Below are 16,984 nucleotides of genomic sequence, written 5' to 3'. Positions count from 1 at the left end.
TCTATTTAGATCACATGTCCTTACTATTTATAGCCATTATTCCGTCGTTTCTTTCGCATGCACGTGATAATAATGATGAAGATAAGGATGACAATAATCGCCGCTGCACAGCCCCCGGCAATGGCCAGGATCATCTGCCAAGTCATCTTTTTCGTGTCGCACTTTTCACCTTCGTATTGGTAGAACTCGTCAATGTCGCATCTACACAAACAAAATATATTCAGTTGTTAATAGAATATGGTAGTGATAGAATAACATCATAGGCTCTGTTTCTCCGTAACTGCCTAACAGTTTAGCTCGCTCTTAATGTAGAAAACATACTTCTGAACTTATTTATTCTCAGTGTATATCGGTAGGTTTCCAAATGTGTAAAATGTTAATTGTTTGTTCTTTACTATCTAGTTTCTCGGTATTTTCATTTAGAACAGATTGGAGATAAAAGTTGATTAAAGATAGTTTAACGTAAGACATTCACATGGTGTTTGATGAATATCAAGTTCACAATATGTGAAATATAATTATCAAATTGTCCGCTTTTGCCAAAAAAGTATCGCAAGCGACAGGTAACCTGAAAGAAAAAGGACAACAACGCGATTATTTCGCGATACACGTCATTCACCTATCGAATTAGACTAATTGGACACAATTATTGAAATTTAAAATCTAAGATTTTATTTATTTGGCTGTCATAAGATCGTTTCACTTACGATCACTCATCAGTTGATGTCTTTTGAACAAATAAAATAGTTTTATTCAGTAAGTACCAAGAAAGTACAATTATATAAGCAATAATTCAAAGATTTTAATTCTTTATCCACTAAAATCATTTACTGTTATAGTAGATTGAACATAGAAAGGAATTTTGTTACATTTGTAATATAAATCTGTTGATTGTTTAGCAAAGATAAGTACCTGCATTTTCTCGTATGATATTTGGTTGTGTATTCAACTTCCACATAGCATTCACCGTTTTCACAGTCAAATGGAAAGGTCTCTTTGTCGCACAAGAAGTAACATGTTGTTGTGTTTGGCTCTTTACACTTAAATGCCGATGGACAGAAGTTGTCAGCCTCACAAAGATCGTATGATTGTTTTTCAACTTTGGGAAAAGAAATGATATGAATAAGATATTAATGTATGTATATAACAGTTAGATGATGTTGAGATATCTTTGTTCCCCCGTAAACGTTTGATCGAAATAGATCGACTTTAAAAGCTAGATTTATTTCCGAAAACAAAAACAAAAAAACAAAACAAAAAAAAAAAAAAACCCCAAAAAAAACCCAAAAAAACGGATCATTATCGAACAACATTGTTTCCCATTAGTCAATTATTTTATAAATATTATTAGCACGATGTTACATAAATACGTATAGAAGTGCATGTTTGACGCCCCTCCAACCTTCGGAGATACAATGAATTCCCTAGCATGTTTGACGCCCCTCCAACCTTCGGAGATACAACGAATTCCCTATTGAGTACCGCCACTATCCACCTAGGCTGACCAAAACCCTTTTATAATAATAAACCATTGAGATATCTTCCCAAAATTGATCGCTGCAGACTAAATTTGATTTTTAGCAATACAACTATACTGACGAGGAAGGACTTTAAATATAATGTTAAAGACACAATATGTAATATACATATATAATACATCAATCTAAATATGAATGACTTAAAAGGGTTTACCGAAAATGTTCTAATTTATTAAATCAAATTTGTGACTTAATCTTATCATTCCTTAAGAACAGCAATGGCATTGAAGAATTTCCTGTATTTTTCCTATTGGTCCATCAAGCCCCAAAGTGATAAGTCCCCCGCATTAAAGGCTATTCTAGTCCTTATGTGAGTGAAACACCTCATTCCAACATAGGAAATATTTACACAAAACCCTGTCGTAATTAAAGAAGGAATTTAAAAGCCCCCCCCCCCCCCCCCCCCCAAAAAAAATCCCAACCACTTTCCGGAAAAAATCTCCGTCCCGAAAGATTCAAGGCTCGGCATTTGTATAAAATATGTTTCCTTTCCTCCAATCATGACTGACGGAATGAAGGAAGCAGAATGCCATGAAATCACAATCCAACCATACCAGGTGAGCTTGAATTAGACCTTGATTTTGACGATTTATTAATAGTTGATTTTTGTTTTCTTTAAGTCTTTGCCTATTTTGTTGACTTATATATTGCTGAAGCATTCTACATGCATTATTTGTAGTTCATGTTCAACTTACCTCTTCCACGGAATCTTTCTATGCTGTCAACAGTAACATTTATACCGATAGACTCGTTTATAGCTAGAAGTGCTACCTCCGTTTCATTTATGAACGATTCTACTTTGTTTGCAAGGACTTTCGCTGTGATATCATATGCTATTGTTTTGTTGCTTGTGTCTCTGAAAATATACATATAAGTCAATATTTTTGACAACATATTTTATTATGTTTAAGAAATATGTATATAAGTCAAATGATAAAATTTACATATACAAATTATCCATCATTCAGGCAGTGGTTCAATATGTTGTGATGTAATTTTATAGGCATTATAACATTGGCGGTATATTGCAGTATCTATATATATTTAAAACTGTACAAACGATTACATTTTCCCATTCGTTACATTAAACTGAGTGTATTGTTTTCTGTGATGCAAGGAAGCCAGCAAATCTCTTCTGGCAATATACATTACGAAATGCTGATTTCGACTGCAACCATCTTGATCAGTGGAATATATGTCATTTGTCGCTATAGGACTGGCATTGAAATTGTGTATTTCGACAAAATCATTTAATTATTTTTCTAAAGGTTTTGCTCAAGGTGAGCGTTTACACTGTATTAAAGCTAGCCATTTTTTCACTGAATTATATTATTGCAAGTCTTGGCAATTGATTGCTATCTTCTGATTGTTATTTTGTTATTTACAGTAATAACATAGAGCTGTCAGGCAAAGGCTAATGAATTACCTACGTTCTTACATGTAACACATAGTGATATCCTTAAACAAGCATACGTCTTTAGATAATACATGCTGAACTACCAGATAGAGTTTGGTTTGTACATGTTTATCAAATTCTTCTTGGGCTCGAGATTTAATTCAACTTATATATTGCCAACAAACCTTTTTCGTCTTCTGGTACTGGAACAACTGAATTGGAAAGAGCAGAGACGTTCAACATTTGCAAAATTGATTGAAATATCAGCACATATATAGCACATAGTAATAGCATATGTTGACTAAAGCACAAATCGTGGTGAATGAGGAAAAGAAATCACTTAAAAGTCTTAACATGATCTGTAATGAAGTACGTTATCATGATACACATTAAGATATGTTTATTAAAGTGTCACGTATTGATATACACCTTATACATGTAAATGAAATACAGGCATAGTTTCAATAAAACATTAAAATACATCAACACCCCCAGCCATATTTGGCTTTTCATACACTATTACTGTAAATATATACAAACTGTTTGTGGCGTAAGAGAAGTAAATGTCTTAGATGAATTGGTAGTATGTTTACATGTATCACTGATATAAGTATTAAATGCAGTATAGACAAGTGAATAGTACGTTCCAGCTATCTAGTAGCTGAATACACATGTTCTATGATACCCATAGTTAAAAACAGTATTGCCCTATCAAACACAATAAAACATGCCTATTTATGTAAACTTCATCACAACGATTACCAAACAAGTTAAATGAACTTATATCAATAGCACTTGTTGGTCCGGATTGAAGTGCACGTGGAGTCTTACTGTCAGAGGAAACCGAAGAACCACGTGGTCCGGCAGAATACCCCATACCTTTTCATGTCCGATCGGGGACTCGAACCCAGCCGTTAAGGTGAAGGTCAAGTGCGCTACACCTGTGTCACTCAACAACCCTCTGTATCATTCTGTTACTCAGAAACCGTTGAACAATTGCAGTAACATTTAGATTTGAAGCAAAACCTTAACTCAGAAACCTTGGAGCATATACACTGATATGTATATTAATGTATCTTTGCATGCTATATAGCTTGTTTAAATACATTTTCCACGTATTCTATATTAGTGATCAGTATCAATTACTAATGTAATACCTCGTAGTTGGCTTAAACGTAGCACCCTGCAGCAAAAATACGGTCTCGGCAAAATAGGCCTGGATCTGAAATAAAATTGATCACCATTAGTTGTAAATATGATCAATATCCATGTTACCTCATTTTATGAACAATGATAAATGTAACGTTTAGTGCGATGAAAGAAAGCACTCCTGTTTGAGGATATATATTGTACTTAAGGCTGATCCCACCTCTCCCCAAACCTGTTAGTCCATTTAACTTTGTCTTGGGCATAAAATATGTGTCTTATGTGAAAAATACCTTTATCATAAATAATCTATCAGACAATAGTTTTTATGGACACGAAATTCCATAACACACAGCAGGCTGAAATATGACGTTATCCAACAACTGTCATTGTAACGTGGAACGCATGCCTGATAGTCATTTGATTGTTCAGTGTGTAACCCTCGCAATATAAGCTGCTCGGCTAGAGAAATCTCTATCTTGATCGGTTTAGCGTAAGACTAGTAACCCAGAGGTCTTGGGTTCGATCCCTAGCGGAGGCAGTGATTTAAATTTAATGAATCATGCGCTCTGTTACAAGTGTTATATGGTTGTTTATGTTCCGGCTTCGAGGTTGTTTTCCTGTTTCATGTTGGATTAAAAAAAAAAAAAAAAAATACAAAAGTATCTGATCACTTTTATGTTTCTTCCACAAGGCTGAATGAATAGGCATGGACGGATAACAAGTGCAAACAATGTATTACATTGTTAAAAAGGATTGACACTACGAAATACATTAGTAGTAACCTAACTCAGAGGGCATTGAGCAAGGACAGAACTAGAAAACAGACCAAAAACATTTTTATAGTGGAAGCAAACCGGAAATCAGAAATCATTCAGCAAGGATATTTATATTAACAATGGAAGAAACACGGACTCAACGACATTAATATTAACACTGGAAGCAAAACCGGAACTCAAAAAACATTGAGCAAGTATAGAAATGTCAACATTGGAAGGAACCCGGAACCCATTGAGCAAAAAAAAGAAGAAAAAAACTAGTTTTTATATTGGAACAAAAAACCGAACTCAGAAGGAACTTTTACATTTGAAGCAAAACCTGACCTCAGAACGGAAGCAGGCACAAACAGAAAAGACAGACACACAAAACCAGGACGAAGATGAAATAGAGTATTCCGATAACCTGCTTTTCATATGACTCTTGTTGTACGTAGGATAGAAATTATCTAAAAACATGACAATACATTTTTTTCTTGGAATGGAATGCTAAACTTACCTTCTCTATATCAAAGTTGGTACAGTAAAACACAAGCTCAAACGTCACCGTAAAGATGGCGGTAGCTATAAAAGAGCAATAAATGGATTATGTCATACAAAAGTGAAACCAGCATTGACTAAAAAGATAAATAACATAATCTGCATGGAGACACCTGAAAATAGTATCAGGATAATAAGATCATGTTCTCCGAAAGAGTAAGCGTCTTCTGCCTCATCGACGACACCCGCCAAACAAATCTAGGTCAAATCCTGGCAAAGTCGCAATTTCAAATGAGATCTTAACAGACCCACGTAATAGAACAATCTCCGGTTCATGTAGGTAAATACGTTTACGTTAAAGGGAAATTGACAATAGGTAATCAATAAGTTGTAATGTCTTTTTTCAATTTTGTATGTTTTATGCTATTTATGGGAGGAAACTGGAATACCCAGAGAAAACCACGTGGTCGAGTATGTGACCATACCTGTTCAGGTCTGATATGTTAATCGGAGTGAAAGAGACCCCCCCCCCCCCCCCCCCCCCCCCCCCCCAGAAAACAGAGATAAATAAGAAGCGTTTAGAATCTGTACCATTACCAATAAACAGCACTTATATCAGTATTCAAGTTAATATTTGGCTTTTGAGACTTGTGGGAGGATTATGCTAACACAGCCGGTTTAATATGATGTTACTTGGTGCTAAAACAATGGTTTTTAATACTACAATAAAGTAACCTCACAACTACAAACCAGGTCCAAGTTTCAACTAACCGTAACCGAAGGAAATTCCTTGAATTAAAATTTTCCATAGCAAAAGCATTACATATTTCAAGGGAAGCTTCCTTAAGTTTTCTTTAACTCCAATAGTGCTTTCCAATGGATAGTTTTAGATATAAGAATTTCCTTGATCTAAGAAACATTGATACCAGAAATACATTATGCTACACTTGAATTTACCGTGGTTTCCCTCTACTGGCTCATATTCTGCTGTAGTAGTTCTGGAAGTTGTAGTGACCTGCGTCGTAGTAGAAGGAGTCGTAGTGGTTGGTGTCGAAGTGGGATTTGCTGTCGTTGTCAGTGGGGCTGACGATGTCGGCACAATTGCAGAAAAGGTAACATCGGTTGACGACAGTGATGATACAGTTGTATTGACCGACATCGTAAAATCACTTGCAGATACATTTATACTTGCATCTGTATCACCAATCGAAGATAATGAAGATATTTCTAATACTGGAGTGGAACTAATCGAAGATAATGAAGGTGTTTCTAATACTGGAGTGGAACTAATCGAAGATAATGAAGATGTTTCTAATACTGGAGTGGAACTAATCGAAGATAATGAAGGTGTTTCTAATACTGCAGTGGAACTAATCGAAGATAATGAAGGTGTTTCTAATACTGCAGTGGAATTAATCAACTCAGTGTCAGTAAATGAAGTGGTCACACTGATAACAGACGTTGTTATCATTTTTGACGTCATCGAAGTGGTGACGGTGTCGACATTTGACGGCAAGTAACTAGACATCGCGGAAGTCATGCCTTGTGAATTTGAATTCCCTTCAGACATAGTGATGGTGCCAGAGGATTGTGTACTACTTACAACACTAGAGTATATGGCAGATGTGTCTAATGTATTCGAACTCCAATCATGGGTATCGGTAGAGAAGGACTCTGTACTAGTCATAGCGCTAGAGTCCATGCTAGTTTTTACTGCCGAATTCGAATCTCCGACAGAGTAAGATGGGGAACTCGAGGCAAGTGGTGTGTTCACTGAAGTATTTTCAGATGAAGGCAATGCTGTTGATATTACAGTTGTCGTCACATCGCTAATAGATGGTTCGGAAGGCGTTAGAGTCGACGAAAAATAAAACGTCGAACTGTTTTCAGAACTAAAATCGTGGGAAGTTGACAATCCTGACGCTTCGTTCCCAATGGTTGCGGTCGGACTTATAGCTGTTGTAGAGACGACTATCGTGGAGACTTGACTAGGTGAATCACTAGGCGAATCCGCATCACACAATGATGAGTGTAGTGCGATGACAACTGCAATAGAATCAAGATATAATGATAAAATGTTTTTAACATAAGATGTATCACCTCTAGATCTACTAATATATGCCATCTCGAAATGATTTGGACCTCGAAATAGATTTAACATGTTAACATATGTACGGAGTCTGACAGCAAATTGATAGCAAATCTCGACCTCTTTGCCAGGGGTATATTATGAAAGACTGCATCTGAACAATTATTGAGCTTCAGTCATGCCAGGGGTCAAGGATATTTATACATAGATGAGTGAGAGAGATTTTGCCTAAACAAATGTAAATGTATGCATAGGAAATAATTTACATCGTATTTTGATAATTATATAATTTTGGGTGCTGAATATACAATAGTAGTGTGCGTGTTCTTAATCCACGCCACAACTACCAGTAATAACATGGTGAAATGCAGACACAATGGGAACTTAATCAATAATAGATACACCACCTAGATATTATATATATTTATAGCCGGCTTATTTGTATGGTTAGATAAAATCAATAAAACAAAAATGTACATCATACTCAGAAGTCACTAAAGTGATATTGAATTATAATTCTTCATTATAACAATATAACTGATGAAGTAAAAGATGCTCATCCTTTCGTAACGCCTAGGCCCGTATTCATGAAACCATTTTCCAATGTGATACTTTTGTTCAACCTGACTTCCTTTAAATTCAGTTGAATCATTAAACAGTAGTTTAAAGGAAAATCCTCACAAAATATTCAGATAATTATCAAATTATCGTCTGGTGTTTTTGAGCCCGAGAATAAAATGTGTAATTGAACATTGAGTACGGTTTCATGGAGAAAAACCCTGGTCTTTTTTCCCTAGTACTTTTTCAAGTGTCTTCCTGTAAATCTATATATATATATTGCTTCATCGATTTCGACTTAGAATGACGATGGAGTTACTTTCGATGTCGACATACTTGTTTTTTTCTTCCGTTACCCAGACAACAATAGTATCCCTTTTTTACGAAAGCCTATTCGGTTCATTTTGAAAAGCAAAATAAAAATATGTATCTTGTTAAAACGCGATAATTGTTTCGTTAAAACGCAATAATTGTCACGTTAAAACGCGTTAGTTATCTCGTTAAAACGTTTGGACGATATAACTAACGTGTTTGAGCTAGAAAATTATCGTGTATTAAAATGACATCTAACGCGTTTTTACGAGATAACTAACGCGTTTTAACAAGATAACTAACGCGTTTCAACAAGATAACTAACGCGTTTTAACGAGATAATTATCACGTTTTAACGAGATAACTAACGCGTTTTAACGAGACAACTATCGCGTTTTAACGCGATAACTAATTCGTTTTAACGAGATAATTATCGCGTTTTAACGAGATAACTAACGCGTTTTAACGAGATATATTTTTTTAGTTTACATTTCAAAATGACCCTATTAGGCTTTCGTACTTTTTATTGTAGGAAATCAACATATAATTTAACATCCAGACATGACAGTATGACTGGTAGTAAATCGTTCTATAGAAAACCCGAACTCGTTAACACGATCCTTAAATTATCGAGTACTTCCCAACCATAAATTATTGATGCCAAATGTTAAGGATATTAAACTAGTATAAATTATTCTAAATCGCCTTGTGTGGTCCTTAAATCTATCCGTTCATGGAAACAAAAGTACAGGTATACATAGGTGTGTATGTTGGCGGTTCAAATTTGACAGTAAAGAGGAATTCATACCAAACCACGAACGTTAATGTAGAGAAAATGCTATTTAAACTTACTGTAAACGGGATTCTTTCCGCGATTTCGAAAGATAAACTATACACATTGGGTTTATTTCCAAGAGGTGTAACTTCGCGATAGGTAAACTATAGACCAGGGCATTTTTCCGCGAATCTTAGGTTACATGTCCATGAATACAACAATAGTCACAAAATAATACGCGAGGGGGTAATTTTTCGGCAGAATGGCCTTCGCGTATTATGGGTAAATTCCCCATTGCGTTAATGTTAACGGTTATGCTTTTCCTAGTTGGGGTGTTAAAATAAATTTGACCAACACCGTATATGAATACACATTAGGTTCATCTTATAAATTTGTAAACCCTATGGGATACGCGGGGTACTGTTTGTTTGCTGTTCCTGTGTTGATCGACCCATAGTGCGAGTCTCCTGTCTGTAGGAGACAGTCGCTTGCAGTTAAGAGCAATTGGGGTTAAAGAGTCTTGTCAAAGGACAAAACTAGAACAGGAAACGCTGGGCGTGATTCATCGTCCATCAGAAACATAAACGTACCCGGGGGGTAAACGGATCACAAACTTCAGGTAATGATTCGATGCGCGAAGCTATCAGATTCCTTCCCAAAGAAATGGTTGGGTTAAGTGTATTGTCTGAAGATGCACTCTGAATATCAAGAGTCGGATCACAGGAATATCAACCAAAATTTTGGATTGTTGTCTTTATTTCTGTATCTTTCACAAGCGCCTTAACTTTCTGGCTACTATAGAAATAACACTTTTTTTGCAAGGCTGTTTTTTGTTTGGCAGCAGACTAACTGTTACCTACCACACGTATTTCACGGGAGATAAAACGTCGTTCATAACTGTCTAAACGCAGAATTTGGCCGTTACAGAGAACATGTCATTGGCAGCCATTAATAAATAATCTGGTCTATAAGAGAACACTTTCACAAGCGTTTAAAAGTTTAGTCTACATTAATGTATATGGGCTGAAAACAGACACAAAACATGTTTCGGTTTAAGGCTTACCTGTCATAAAAGTTAGAACCAGCAGGTAGTCACGATTGGCGTGAGCATTCATATTGGTGCAGGGCATCTGAAATATACAACAGGTAAATCCATATAGTTCTCTATCCCCGATATATATACAACAGGTAAATCAATCCATGTATCGGAAATACCTAAAATACCCACAGGTCAATTTATACACTTCTTGATACCTGACATACACAACAGGTAAATCCATACAGTTCTCTATCTTAGATATATATACAACAGGTATATACAACAGCTAAATCCACACAATTCCCTATACCTGAGATATCAACAGGTAATCAAATATTTACCAATACCTGAAATATCCACAGTTAAATTTACACAATTCCCGATACCTTAGATATCCACAGGTAAATCCACACCATTCCCGATACCTGAGATATCCACAGTTAAATTTACACAATTCCCGATACCTTAGATATCCACAGGTAAATCCACACAATTCCCGATACCTGAAATATCCACAGTTAAATTTACACAATTCCCGATACCTGAAATATCCACAGTTAAATTTACACAATTCCCGATACCTTAGATATCAACAGTTAAATTTACACAATTCCCGATACCTTAGATATCCACAGGTAAATCCACACATTTCCCGATACCTTAGATATCCACAGTTAAATTTACACAATTCCCGATACCTGAAATATCCACAGTTAAATTTACACAATTCCCGATACCTGAAATATCCACAGTTAAATTTACACCATTCCCGATACCTGAAATATCCACAGTTAAATTTACACAATTCCCGATACCTTAGATATCAACAGTTAAATTTACACAATTCCCGATACCTTAGATATCCACAGTTAAATTTACACAATTCCCGATACCCGAGATATCCACAGTTAAATTTACACAATTCCCGATACCCGAGATATCCACAGTTAAATTTACACCATTCCCGATACCCGAGATATCCGCAGTTAAATTTACACAATTCCCGATACCCGAGATATCCACAGTTAAATTTACACCATTCCCGATACCCGAGATATCCACAGGTAAATCCACACATTTACCGATACCTGAGATATCAACAGGTAATTACACATTTCCCGATACCTTAGATATCCACAGTTAATTTTACACAATTCCCGATACCCGAGATATCCACAGTTAAATTTACACAATTCCCGATACCCGAGATATCCACAGTTAAATTTACATAATTCCCGATACCCGAGATATCCACAGTTAAATTTACATAATTCCCGATACCCGAGATATCCACAGTTAAATTTCCAGTTAAATTTACACCATTCCCGATACCTTAGATATCCACAGTTAAATTTACACAATTCCCGATACCCGAGATATCCACAGTTAAATTTACACAATTCCCGATACCCGAGATATCCACAGTTAAATTTACATAATTCCCGATACCCGAGATATCCACAGTTAAATTTCCAGTTAAATTTACACAATTCCCGATACCTTAGATATCCACAGTTAAATTTCCAGTTAAATTTACACAATTCCCGATACCCGAGATATCCACAGTTAAATTTCCAGTTAAATTTACACAATTCCCGATACCCGAGATATCCACAGTTAAATTTACACAATTCCCGATACCTTAGATATCCACAGTTAAATTTACACAATTCCCGATACCTGAGATATCCACAGTTAAATTTACACCATTCCCGATACCTTAGATATCCACAGTTAAATTTACACAATTCCCGATACCCGAGATATCCACAGTTAAATTTACACCATTCCCGATACCTTAGATATCCACAGTTAAATTTACACAATTCCCGATACCCGAGATATCCACAGTTAAATTTACACCATTCCCGATACCCGAGATATCAACAGTTAAATTTACACAATTCCCGATACCTTAGATATCAACAGTTAAATTTACACAATTCCCGATACCCGAGATATCCACAGTTAAATTTACACCATTCCCGATACCTTAGATATCCACAGTTAAATTTACACCATTCCCGATACCCGAGATATCCACAGTTAAATTTACACAATTCCCGATACCCGAGATATCCACAGTTAAATTTACACCATTCCCGATACCTTAGATATCCACAGTTAAATTTACACCATTCCCGATACCCGAGATATCAACAGTTAAATTTACACAATTCCCGATACCTTAGATATCAACAGTTAAATTTACACATTTCCCGATACCTTAGATATCCACAGTTAAATTTACACAATTCCCGATACCTTAGATATCCACAGTTAAATTTACACAATTCCCGATACCCGAGATACACTGTATCCACAGTTAAATTTACACAATTCCCGATACCTTAGATATCCACAGTTAAATTTACACATTTCCCGATACCTTAGATATCAACAGTTAAATTTACACAATTCCCGATACCTTAGATATCCACAGTTAAATTTACACCATTCCCGATACCTTAGATATCCACAGGTAAATCCACACATTTCCCGATACCTTAGATATCAACAGTTAAATTTACACAATTCCCGATACCCGAGATATCAACAGTTAAATTTACACAATTCCCGATACCTTAGATATCCACAGTTAAATTTACACATTTCCCGATACCCGAGATATCCACAGTTAAATTTACACAATTCCCGATACCCGAGATATCAACAGTTAAATTTACACAATTCCCGATACCTTAGATATCCACAGTTAAATTTACACATTTCCCGATACCTTAGATATCCACAGGTAAATCCACACATTTCCCGATACCTTAGATATCCACAGTTAAATTTACACAATTCCCGATACCCGAGATATCCGCAGTTAAATTTACACAATTCCCGATACCCGAGATATCCACAGTTAAATTTACACCATTCCCGATACCCGAGATATCCGCAGTTAAATTTACACAATTCCCGATACCCGAGATATCCACAGTTAAATTTACACCATTCCCGATACCCGAGATATCCACAGTTAAATTTACACAATTCCCGATACCTTAGATATCAACAGGTAATCAAACATTTCCCGATACCTGAGATATCAACAGGTAATCAAACATTTCCCGATACCTGAGATATCAACAGATAAATCCACAAACTTACCGATACCTTAAATTTCTACAGGCCAATTGTACACTTCCTGATACCCGAATACAGCAGGTAAATTTTTTTTTCAAACAAAATAGTAAACAATCACTTGTCACAGCTGGAAACAAAGGGCGATTGAAATAGAAATGTGAACCTATTGTTCTATATCTAATTACTTCAAAACTGCATTTGAATGATTTTCCAGTGTATTTAGATATGACAAATATAGCACTATGATAGAAATTGCTAGGCATACTTAAATAATTAAATCCTTGTTATACAACAGCCATTTGTGATAAAAGCTAGGTTATACAGGTGTATGACGAGGAAAGACATTTAAAGGAATCGTATAAAAAAAAATTTAAAAAGGGATTTTCAAAATACATGACAGAGTTGTCAAGACGGTTTGATGTGTAAATATCAGGGCAATTTGATTTTAAGGTACATTATGCATTTTGAAACCAGACTGCTATCGAAAGAAACGTAAACCGAAACAATGACATTGTTTTGTAATATAGTGAATATTTATTTCAGTCGATCGATAATCAGCTAAAAAGCCACGGATTACCGAGATCATGTTAAACTTTATCAAACTTTCCATAAATACATTGAAATAAAAGTCAGTTCATTCATTAATTTTAAATAATAAACTAATGTTTAAGGACTCGCACAACTAAATATTTTACTAAACTCCCGGGGATGATATGACTAGTGACTCAATCCACACGATACTCTGTGATTTGAGTCCCACGAGACACTGCTGTGTGATTTGAGTCCCACGACACACTGCTGTGTGATTTGAGTCCCACGAGACACTGCTGTGTGATTTGAGTCCAATGAGACTCTGCTGTGCGATTTGAGTCTCAGGAGACACTGCTGTGTGGTTTGAGTCCCACGAGACACTGCTGTGTGATTTGAGTCTCACGAGACACTGCTGTGTGATTTGAGTCTCACGAGACACTGCTGTGTGATTTGAGTCCCACGAGTCTCTGTTGTGTGGTTTGAGTCCCACGAGACACTGCTGTATTGTTTGAGTCCCACGAGACACTGCTGTGTGGTTTGAGTCCAACGAGACACTGCTGTGTGGTTTGAGTCCCACGAGACACTGCTGTGTGGTTTGAGTCCCACGAGACACCACTGTGTAGTTTGAGTCCCACGAGACACTACTGTGTGGTTTGAGTCCCACGAGACTCTGCCGTGTGATTTGAGTCCCACGAGACTCTGCTGTGTGATTTGAGTCCCACGAGACTCTGCTGTGTGGTTTGAGTCCCACGAGTCTCTGCTGTGTGGTTTGAGTCCCACGAGACACTGTTGTGTGATTTGAGTCCCACGAGACACTGCTGTGTGGTTTGAGTCCCACGAGACACTGCTGTGTGGTTTGAGTCCAACGAGACACTGCTGTGTGGTTTGAGTCCCACGAGACTCTGCTGTGTGGTTTGAGTCCCACGAGACACTGCTGTGTGATTTGAGTCCAACGAGACACTACTGTGTGGTTTGAGTCACACGAGACACTGCTGTGTGGTTTGAGTCACACGAGTGTCTGCTGTGTGGTTTGAGTCCCACGAGACACTGCTGTGTGATTTGAGTCCCACGAGACACCACTGTGTAGTTTGAGTCCCACGAGACACTACTGTGTGGTTTGAGTCCCACGAGACTCTGCCGTGTGATTTGAGTCCCACGAGACTCTGCCGTGTGATTTGAGTCCCACGAGACTCTGCTGTGTGGTTTGAGTCCCACGAGTCTCTGCTGTGTGGTTTGAGTCCCATGAGACACTGCTGTGTGATTTGAGTCCAACGAGACACTGCTGTGTGGTTTGAGTCCCACGAGACACTGCTGTGTGATTTGAGTCCCACGAGACACTGCTGTGTTGTTTGAGTCCCACGAGACACTGCTGTTTGGTTTGAGTCTCACGAGACACTGCTGTGTGATTTGAGTCTCACGAGACACTGCTGTGTGATTTGAGTCCCATAAGACTCTGCTGTGTGGTTTGAGTCTCACGAGACACTGCTGTGTGATTTTAGTCCCACGAGTCTCTGCTGTGTGGTTTGAGTCCCACGAGACACTGCTGTGTGGTTTGAGTCTCACGAGACACTGCTGTGTGGTTTGAGTCCCACGAGACACTGCTGTGTGGTTTGAGTCCAACGAGACACTGCTGTGTGGTTTGAGTCCCACGAGACACTGCTGTGTGATTTGAGTCCAACGAGACACTACTGTGTGGTTTGAGTCACACGAGACACTGCTGTGTTGTTTGAGTCACACGAGTGTCTGCTGTGTGGTTTGAGTCCCACGAGACACTGCTGTGTGATTTGAGTCCCACGAGACACCACTGTGTAGTTTGAGTCCCACGAGACACTACTGTGTGGTTTGAGTCCCACGAGACACTGCTGTGTTGTTTGAGTCCAACGAGACTCTGCCGTGTGATTTGAGTCCCACGAGACTCTGCTGTGTGATTTGAGTCCCACGAGACTCTGCTGTGTGGTTTGAGTCCCACGAGTCTCTGCTGTGTGGTTTGAGTCCCACGAGACACTGTTGTGTGATTTGAGTCCCACGAGACACTGTTGTGTGATTTGAGTCCCACGAGACTCTGCTGTGTGGTTTGAGTCCCACGAGACACTGCTGTGTGGTTTGAGTCCCACGAGACTCTGCTGTGTGGTTTGAGTCTCACGAGACACTGCTGTGTGATTTGAGTCCCACGAGACACTGCTGTGTGGTTTGAGTCCCATGAGACACTGCTGTGTGATTTGAGTCCAACGAGACACTGCTGTGTGGTTTGAGTCCCACGAGACACTGCTGTGTGATTTGAGTCCCACGAGACACTGCTGTGTGATTTGAGTCCAACGAGACACTGCTGTGTCGTTTGTGGGCAGAGTCTCGTGGATCTGTACGATGGTAAATTATCAATTTAAACTGCATTTCAACCAGAATACTCAACTATGTACATTCGAGGATATAGAAACAAGCTTGATGCTTTATCAAATGTTCACATCAGAATTGTTCTCCCCAAGGTGACATTTCAAAATACGAAATTATTGACGTTTCACATCATCAGACAAATTTATAGTTGTTAGTTCAACCGTCAAATCAATACCTGACTATTTATAAAATCAGGTTTCAGCAGAGAAATATTGAACACGTGTTGATAGAATCAAAATATAGACATACAAAAGTAAGAAATAGAGATGAAACACCATAAATCAAAATGTATACATATTTTACATATATTACAGGTTATTAATGTATAATATATTTGAAATATTCAAATTTGCATGCATATTAAAAATTCAAATTAGGAATTATGCATAATAAATACATTTTTTTCTTCAATTTAACATACAATATGCATAGGTCTATAAAGAATGTATAAAAGTTCATAGAGTATCAATTTGAAGTATTTGAATGGTGAATATATATATGTAATTATACATGTATGTATACAATATCGAATGCTAAGTCTCCTCTGTTACGTATTTATATATAACAGTTACACAATACATTTCATCAGTATTTAGTAGATGATAATAATCGTGATATAACGTCTTTAATTATTACATTTCTACAACTTTACGGACTAAAATCTTACCTTGATGAAATTTCGAGTAAAACAGAGGTCTATGATAAATAGCTCGCCTGTACCAATGTGGCAATATTCACACAAACAGGTCGGCTATATGTGGTCAAAGTAAAGCCGGTTATCAAATTAATTCGTGGTTTTACGACACTATACAATTTATCATCAACTCTCCGGGGCGTATTACCCTCTATTGTGGGCC

General features: G+C 37.3%; 1 protein-coding gene across 3 annotated transcripts in view; it reads right to left on the bottom strand.

The window, feature by feature from the left end:
- Positions 1–16,984, bottom strand: part of LOC117317562 (A-agglutinin anchorage subunit-like) — a 37,273-nt gene that overhangs the window by 5,275 nt on the left and 15,014 nt on the right. For 2 of the 3 annotated variants that reach the window (XM_033872390.1, XM_033872389.1), the window contains exons 2-9: positions 10,134–10,200; positions 6,294–7,382; positions 5,356–5,420; positions 4,092–4,156; positions 3,120–3,146; positions 2,234–2,394; positions 913–1,099; positions 25–201 (exon numbers count right to left, since the gene is read on the bottom strand). In XM_033872390.1, the coding sequence (XP_033728281.1) occupies positions 25–201; positions 913–1,099; positions 2,234–2,394; positions 3,120–3,146; positions 4,092–4,156; positions 5,356–5,420; positions 6,294–7,382; positions 10,134–10,200 (1,838 nt within the window). Of the gene's footprint in view, positions 1–24; positions 202–912; positions 1,100–2,233; positions 2,395–3,119; positions 3,147–4,091; positions 4,157–5,355; positions 5,421–6,293; positions 7,383–10,133; positions 10,201–16,794; positions 16,974–16,984 lie in introns of those variants that run through there. The other variant, XM_033872388.1, reaches the window with a different exon arrangement.

This window comes from Pecten maximus, chromosome 19 (genome assembly GCF_902652985.1).
Source record: "Pecten maximus chromosome 19, xPecMax1.1, whole genome shotgun sequence".
NCBI classification, from domain to species: domain Eukaryota; kingdom Metazoa; phylum Mollusca; class Bivalvia; order Pectinida; family Pectinidae; genus Pecten; species Pecten maximus.
This window is presented reverse-complemented; position numbering and strand designations above follow the sequence as displayed.